The sequence below is a fragment of the Tachypleus tridentatus genome, chromosome 13 (genome assembly GCF_004210375.1).
Source record: "Tachypleus tridentatus isolate NWPU-2018 chromosome 13, ASM421037v1, whole genome shotgun sequence".
Classification (NCBI taxonomy): Eukaryota; Metazoa; Arthropoda; class Merostomata; order Xiphosura; family Limulidae; genus Tachypleus; species Tachypleus tridentatus.
The window spans coordinates 135,351,923-135,361,210 of record NC_134837.1 but is presented as its reverse complement, the minus strand read 5'-3'; the positions used below and the strand labels follow the sequence as shown (position 1 = coordinate 135,361,210).

Below are 9,288 nucleotides of genomic sequence, written 5' to 3'. Positions count from 1 at the left end.
TAAGGACCAAAATAACTATCAACAAATGAAAATTTTGCCATTATTGGGCTATAATTATTTTTAGAGAATTAAACTTCCAATAACGTTCAGGTCATCACAATTATCATTAGAAAGACTGAAACCATTGACATTGTTCGGCTCATAATTATCAAAGAATGGTATATTTACCATTGTTTGTATCATAATAATTATAACACAATGAAATTTTCGACAGTGCTTGCTTGGTTTGATGGTAGTACTAGTAAAAATAACTTACGCTTCACTGAGGTCATAATAATAATAAAATACATTAAGCTTGGGCATTTCTCAGAAGGTGAGCATTTCGATGTTGTTTTAATCGTTCTGATTATTAATGACAACCTTTTTGAAAAAGATAAAGCAGTAAGTTATAACAATTAATTTGAAAAGTGCTTAGCAGTTTTCTTGTTAACGAAAACAATGACTCAATTTATATGCTAATTAAATATAATTAAAAGCGTAATATAGAGATAAATGATCGAATTAAACTTTTCAAATAATTACTTAATTCAGAAAGGGAAGGGGAAGAGAAAGTAAGAAGCAAAAACAACACGGTACAAACTTCGTGCAATTACTTTCCTTTATTAAATTCAAATCCAAACATTTAGAGCCATACAAATTTAATTTTTTGGCGAGCCAAATAACAACCGCTAAGATAATTAAATGATCAGTATATACACAGATCACAGATGGGGTATGTAGCAAGTGAAATGTGGAGCCACAAGGCCTCATAATTTTAGCATGCCTAATGGTATACGATCAGTGAAAAATTGTAACCCAAAACACTAAGAATGAGTAAGAAAAGGTACAGTTTCTAGTTTATTCAATTCTCCCCCCCCTTTTTTTAATATCTTTGTTTCTCTATTAACTTTGCCATCAAGTGACTAATATTTCATCATTACAGTAGGTATTGTTTATCTAATATATAACACACGTCTATCTAGTCAGAAAAATATATACAAAAACTTATAAGATATGTACTTTTACACATTTACTCTACTTGTTTTACAACTGTTTTCTAAAATATTTGACAAAAATAATAACAACAATAAATTTGAATTTTCGCGAAACTCAATGCCCATATGCTTAAACACAACTTTTCTAATGAGCAAAGTAAATACATTCATTGAGCATTGATGTTAACATATCACTCCTACTGGCAAAGTTCTGAAACAACTGTATTCGAATTTGAGGGAGAAGATTTAAAATAATTTCTCAAGCACGTTATAAAGTATCAGGTATAACCATTAAACAAAGTAGGCTAAATTTAGTACAAAAGTATTCAAGTTATCAAAATCTGCACATACAATGCCCATATATATTAAAATGTAACAATCTTTTGTCTATTTTAACTTATTTTCAAATGTACACAATTTTGATAAAGGCCAAAAACTGAACTTTGGTCCAATTGGATGATGAACACCGAAGCTTTCGCATTTCACAAATACTAGAAGGCAACATTCGTCTCAATTAGTGGCGGTTTATATATAAACAGTAAGCGAAACATTTCGACATTGTGTGCAGAGAATACTGACTGAGACAGGTAAAAAACTACCAATCTTAATCAAGTTAATGTCAAGAAACCTAGTAACAAAATTGTATGAAACGGTTGGCTTATTTCAATATCCTGTCTTGTAGAGAAGAAATATATGTATTTAAACAACTGTTTATTATTTCAGATCTATCATTAGCCCCTAACAAGATGTGAAATTCAAAACAGGCAAGTTATGAGGAATGTGACAACAAGAAAAGTGTAACTTGGCGAGTCTTATCACAAATATCCTGTGAAATAGCCTATCGTAACCTTTTATTCTTTCTTCTTTACGTGTGAATTAAGTTTGTTAACATTATACATTAATGTATACTTATTTTTAAAAAGAAACTTAAACATTATTTTCTACCAAATAACATAACCTAGAATATACACTAACTTCAATTTTCAATTAGTGAAATCTTTAAACGAATAGGCAACTTTTGTATTATTCTAATTCCAACTATTTCTGAGTAATGAACAAGTCGTAACAAACCACAGTAATGCAGGTCGATAAGCATGTTCTTAAACCTACTTTTCATTTTCTAACTTAACTTACCACGGTTCTAAAAAAAGTATGGAAAATGTAACAACTGGTGAGGGTTAACGAATGACTTCGCTCTTATACTGGATCTTCTTTCTTTCTGGTACTTGTGTATTTATCAGAATGTAAAAAGTTCATTTAACAGTTTCACGTACAAAACTAATTTAGAAAAAGTAGTAATTTATTATCATAATTTTTTTTCCATAAGGCTGTTTTCCGGGTCAACAAAAACGTGGTCAATTTTTTACTGAAAATATATTAGAATTAAAAGTCACAATATGCACTCCACAATGGACGAAACTCATCAGTTATTGGAATTATATCTTCAAGATTCAAAACAACAGCAACATTTCAAGAACAGCCGAAATAGCTTTTTTTCTTTTCGCTTCTATCACATAAAAAAGCAATCGACTTTTGACCATGAGGGTCAAAGAATGTTGAACAACTTTTCGATGAAAAGAAGAAAAAGATATTGACCATTAGATTACACAGATTTGAGACCCCAATTCACAGCTATCGTTCTAAAACAAATTTTGTAAATTCGAAAAAAAGTTTCCGGATCTTGCATAATGCAAATTTATCAGCAACATGGGCCTGATTACGTCGCAAATTTAGGGTTCACATATAATGAACATATATTTAATCTTTGACAGCGCTAGAAATAAACGTAGTGTTAGGAAGTTGTTAGCTATTAAAACAAATAGAAATTAATAAACAGGGGGTAGAAAATGTTTATAGAACCATAAAGAGATAATGCCTCGGAGCATCTGGCACTTTGTGTTCTTTCTTCATGTATATATTTCATGCACGAATTCTATTTGAAAATGTATTCATTTTTGCAATCCACTAATTCTCTTAACCATTACTGGCTAACATAAGGGGCATTAATCGCTATTGTTTATTTGCCTGAATTAATTTTTATAATTTAGTGTTTTAATTTCATTTAATAGTATATGGTATAGTAGTTAATTGCTGTAAAATTTCACTCTTTTACAGATAAAAGTTGGGTAGTAGTATAAATTCACATTTAAAAAACAGGTATCCTGTGTGTATATTTAATAGTAGGTTTCTTGTAGGCATGCCCGTTAGTACGAATCGTATATGCATATTAGTTACGTCACACGTATGTTTGTTAGTAGGTGTTGTACGCATGTCAACTAATATATCGATAAAAGTAATTAATCACATGTCTCACGAAAATACTGTCATTGGTTAGATTACCTTGATATATTTTTTTTTTACTTTGATGAGTCAATGAAAATGAAAACATATAAAAAACACCAAATATTAATGGTTAAATTGATGAGTAATACACTGAGTAAAGAAACACAGAATTTTCTATTTAAATCACCGTTGTTGTTTGTTTTCCACATTTTAACAATAATAAAACCTTAAATGAGCACAATAATACGCATTAGACGACATCCATATACAACGTTTCACAACAATCTAGTTCATCATAGTAGTTACAAAAATTGAAAACAATAACAAAAAGACACGATCTGTGACATTTGATGAATGAAAGACAGAAATGGTCTGACGTTCTGGCCACTTTTTCACATATATATTTTTCACGACTACCTGGAAGAAGGGAACAAACCCGACTGGACAAACCTGGACACTATGAATTCTTACCTCCAGTACGACTATAAGCTTTTATAGTTTCTAGGACACAGCTAAATTTATGCTTAGAAATATTTCAAGAACACTTTTATTGAATTCGCAAACGAACATGGCATATAGAAACATCCCATGGGCAACGTGTTTTGAGTTGTTCTAAAAAACATCACATGGTCAAAATGTGGCTTGGATGGTTCTAAAGAAACATCGCATGAACAACATGTTGTTTGTGTGGTTCTAACGAATCATTCCAAGGACAACATGTAGTCTGAGTGGTTCTAAAGAAACATCCTGTGGGTAACATGTAGTTTGCGTAGTTTTTAAAGAAACGTACCATAGGCAACACGTAGCTTGGATGATTCTAAATTTATAACAATCTGAACCGCTATTGTGGTTTCTGTTTTCACAGTTTTCTTTTGGGTTCATTTACAGTCAAATGCAATAACATTTTAAACTTTTTAAAGCAAAAGTTTTTAAACCTTAACTGAGTTCAAACTTGATATTTTGGTTTTGGGGGAATTTGTAAAGTTGATCAAATCTTGACTTTTAAAAAATATCTTTCTACTTTGTTTAGCAAAAACTTGCACTCATTAGCAGATTCAGAACCTGTTTTCTACCTTTTCATACAAAAGTGAACACTTATGACCAGTGATTAAACTGGGATTTTGAGAGAGGTGGAACTAGTTTGTGATCCACTTTGACATTTCAATCAAAAAATCAGAACAATAATGACTTGAATCCTCAAGAGATTAAAATTCGTTCCAGACCGTTTCGTCCCAAGTTAACTTGTACTTATGATCACATCCAGTAAGTAATAAGTCATGTTTGATTACATCCATCCCATTTTGGAATTTTGACAACGTCCACTATAGATTTGAATGTTGTTCGAAACTTGTTTCTTTGTTCGTTGAAAAGCAAAGCAAATTTGAACACTATCCTTTGTTATAGAAGGAAAAAGGTTCGACGCCCGACGGCTACTTTTTGTTTTTTTCGTAGTAAATAAAAGAAGCACAAAAAATATCAGGAGTGGAAATTTACTAAATAGTTGTTGAAAACTGATCTCAAGAGACAAAAATGTTCAAAGAAAACAAAAATCCGAAATTTTCTTCTCCAACAACAATATAATGTTCACGTTAACAGTTCCGTGTCTTAACATAACCTATTATGCTTTTTATTGTTTTTGTTTTTTTGCTGATTGATGATTTATACAGTGTTGTTGACGAAGGAAGAACATTCTCATATTATTTTCGACATATTTAAACAAAAGATGGCGCTTTTACTGATGACGCTTGGCATGAAGCGCGAGGTGGTCGGAACGCGAGAAACAGCGATCACAGTGGGAACACTTGAAGGGTTTCGAACCTGTGTGTTTCCGATAATGGCGGGTGAGTTCGTCAGAGCGAGCGAAGCGCCAGTCGCAGCCTTCCCACGAACATTTGTAAGGTTTTTCACCTGCGAATAAAGAACAAATTTTAGGTTAAAAGTTTATTTTGGAAAGGAAGAAAACAGAACAAAGCATTTCGATACCTAGTGGTAAACAAGTGTCAAATACAAAAGGTACTGTACACATCGATCTCTAATGATAAATACAAATAATGAAATTTCAATAAAGACACTTACCTCCGTGACGAATAGTATTTTTTTTTTTCGATTTAAAAATTAGGGCAGATTTTATTGTTGTAAACTATATTTTTAAACTTGTAATTTGTTTGTTTACTAGAGGGGGCTGTGTGTCGTTATGATTACATCAAGAGCAAAGAATTTTAAAAATTAAGACAAATTCTATATTTTCTAAACTATATTTTTAATGTTGTAATTTTTTCGCTAGGGAAGCTGCGTCTCATAATAATAACTATAAAAGCGAAAGTTTAAAAAGTATGAAATACTCTTATTGTGATAGATCCACGTCATGAGGTTGGTTGGTTTGTTCCTTCTCTGAACTTTTAAAAAAGTTTATTCTAGTGCAGGTACTCGCTGATGCATCCAAAGATTCTCAATACATATGACAGTTTTACAATAAAAGTAAAGCTGACATCCACTTGCAACACTTGAAACAAAGGGCACAGATTTTTTTATATTGTTTGGTTATTTACGCCCATAGGGACTATCTGAGCTATCTCTAATATTGAACTGATGGACTAGAGGAAAGATAGTTGCAGCTGGACTCACCGCCATCTATAGGACTACCCTAATCGAATAATGGAATACTCTTGCAGAGTATGATTTTTTTTTTGTCGCACCGGAACTCAAACTATGTACCTCTCGTATCCATAGAGTAGAACACTAACCATTAAGTCACACGCGAATCGTAGATATGGAACGAAGTGTATGTTTTAAGTTTCTTTAACTTCTTAGAGCATATGATTTGTCTAACTGGTTAATGTAGAGCGCTGTAATAAATCTTTCCACGATTATCTTCACATTCTTAAAATGAATAGATCCGAAAAAAAGTATTATTTTAACGTTAATGACAAAAGGTATAATACATAAAATAAGAGAAATATTCAAAATATTTAAACAGTCCAAACTGTGTAGGTCACACTGTATCAGGAATTTTATGATGAAGATAGCATGACCCACCCATTCAAACTGATCATATGATTATTTCACTTGAATGTTCATGAACTGCTGAAACCGAATCCGCAATGACAGCATTATCAATACGCAGTGGCGTATGTAACATACCAAGGGCGCCACAGTAAAATTTCAATATAAGCTCTGCTCAGTTTTATCGCCTTTTGTTTTTTTTACAACTCACATGACAGATAAGACATGGATGATTATATTCCCAAGGGATAATAATGTCTTCGTAAATATAAACCAATGTTTTGGGATGGGCAGAAAAAAAGCATAACAAAACACACGATAAGTTCGCTCTACACAAACGAGACTCCTGTGCAGAAAGTTTCCATTTTTTCACTTCTCTTTTCAGTGGTTCAGCGGTATATCTGCAGATGCATAATGTTAAAAACCGGGTTTCGATACTAGTGGTGGGTAAAGCACAGATCTATCATAGTATAGCTTTGCGCTTAACTTCAAACAAACAAACTTTTCAATACTAGTGGTGGGTAAAGCACAGATCTATTATAGTGTAGCTTTGCGCTTAACTACAAAGAAAAAAACATTTTTATATACAAATAAAATAAAATAAACGTTAATAAATTACTAAATTACAACAAAAAGTCAATTCTGAAATATTTGTGATTTAAAAGTTACTGTTACAATTATTGTTATTTGTACATTCTGAAAGCTGTTCGCCGGTGGTGATAGGGTTAAGGGCTTAACTTAATGGACCTCCTTTGACTGTCGAACGACGCCGTAGCTTTCAATTAGGTGGAGTAAAAATATATTAAAAAAGAAGGTACATTAGAATTCAAAATACTGAACGTATACTTTGACCGCTTAATTTTAAATTATAGACTACTTCTCACATAGTTAATCCTGTTTTGTTTTTTCAATCACATGAACTTGTAAGGAAAAAAATAAAATTTTTCTTTCTACAATAAAATTTATTTACAACATTAAGTAGAAATATGTCTGTTCATTTAGAATTAGGGAAGTAACTATCCCGACGTATCTAAAAATATTTTACTTTATTAACGGCTCAACATCCTTTAACTTAGAGCGACTTCTTCGTGTTCACCCATCGCCCACAAAACAAGTCATATGACCTAAAATTCCCGCACCCATTTATCACGACCTACAGCTCTCTCAGTTCAGTGAAGGTCTGGTATGGTATGGTATGGTAAGGGTACACGACTTGTAATCTGCGTGTCGTGGGTTCGATTGCCATCATCGAACATGCTCGCCCTTTCAGCCGTGGGTATCTTATTATGTCATGGTCAATCCCACTTTTCGTTGGTGAAGAATAACTCAAGAATTGGTGGTGGGTGGTGTTGACTAGTTGCCTTCCCTTCAGTTTACCACTTTTAAAATTCGGGATAGATAGCCAGCCTTCAGTAGCTTTGAGCGAAATTCAACAAACAAATTGTTCAATCAAACTACAACGTAAGCAGACGAAACGAATTGTAAGCATATAATAAGAAGAGCAAAACCATACAAATACATTCACACAAATTGTATTATGTATTCTGTTAACGTTTACGGATCGTAGAAAAATGTAACAACAATAATGGAAACTGGGTAAAATGGCGTCGATAACAATGGTATCAGTATTAATGGAAAGAGACAAAATGGCGCAGGTGGTTCTGGTAATGAAGTAGTGGGAGAGAATGAACCCCCCCAAAAAAAATATGGTTTTCACGTGACGTGGGCTTAATAACATTTTCTTTTCATGTTGCATCATAACTGTGAAATTATATCAGCCTCATTTTTCCCCTAGTTTGCAGAACAGAACTGCTATCCTTCCCACTTCTTCAGTTTACCTTCAGTTTATATGGATAACTTGAGTTCGATTACCATTCGTCAACAACTTTGCATAAAATTTGGTAATGAAGACATGATGTCTGCGGCGTGTTCTGTCACCTGTAACAAAGTACAACAAAGAGTTACTAGACTATAGTGTAGGCGGGGGTTGCAGGGATTCCGGGTCCCCTGCAATGTCGTTAGCCCCTTAAATTGATGCCGTCCATCAATGTTGTAAACTTGGGCCCATTATATGTCTCACTGCCCACTCACAACTCTTCCAGTTAAGATATGATAAGCCCGGACTATGTCTATGTGTGGTAGTTATCGTTTTTTACCTGTTATTTATGTACACTAGTTATCATTCACATACTAAATGTGAGATCTCAATTCACGGTCTTATTCGATGTGCAGGGCTATTCAAGCACTCGTACTTACGTTCATGGAAGTTATAGTAGAAAGCCATTCTGTGGTTAGTGATGGAGGAAGAGGGTTTGGTTTGAATTTGAATTTCGCGCAAAGCTACACGAGAGCTATCTGCGCTAGCCGTCCCCACTTTAGCAGTATAAAACTAGAGGAAAGGCAGTTAGTCATCGCCACCCACCGCCAACTCTTGGGCTACTCTTTTACCAACGAATAGTGGGATTGACCGTAATATTATAACGCCCACGGCAAGCATGTTTGGTGTGGCGTGGATTCGAACCAACGACCCTCGGATTAAGGGAGGAAGAAGGGACCAATTAATTGCATCCATTTTCTCGGTAATGGTGCAAACTTAGTAGTAGAAGAGATCGATCGACCTTTTATACTTACTGTGTTGTGCTACAGGGGTAAAGAGATTAGACGTTGTTGTGTCGTTTCCAGGGTTAGGGGTAAATAGTTCTGGACATTAATATATGGAGTTAGGACGAGCGATAACGGGATCTAGATACTACTTTAACGTGGGGTGATGGGGAGGGATAACATGGCATAGACAATACTTTAAAGTCATGGTGATGAGGGGAAGGGGGAAAAATACCAATCATATACTTCCTACGTTAAAGTGGTAATGATGTAAAAGGTTCAGCTGTATCCTTCGTTCTAGTCGTAACATAGTGAAGAAGAGTCGAAACCTGAAATTTACGTGTGTGAAACATATGTTTCTGAAGTAATTTTCGGTACATAAAATAATATAAATAAATTACTCTGATATAAAGACAAAAAAATATTT

At 33.7% G+C, this 9,288-nt stretch overlaps 1 protein-coding gene across 3 annotated transcripts in view; it reads right to left on the bottom strand.

Moving 5' to 3' along the window:
• Positions 1-584: 584 nt before the first annotated feature.
• LOC143240421 (Krueppel-like factor 6) overlaps positions 585-9,288 on the bottom strand; it is a 107,512-nt gene continuing 98,808 nt past the window's right edge. For all 3 annotated transcript variants that reach the window (XM_076482832.1, XM_076482831.1, XM_076482834.1), the window contains exon 3: positions 585-5,165. In XM_076482832.1, the coding sequence (XP_076338947.1) occupies positions 4,990-5,165 (176 nt within the window). In that variant the 3' untranslated portion in view covers positions 585-4,989. The remainder of the gene's footprint in view (positions 5,166-9,288) is intronic.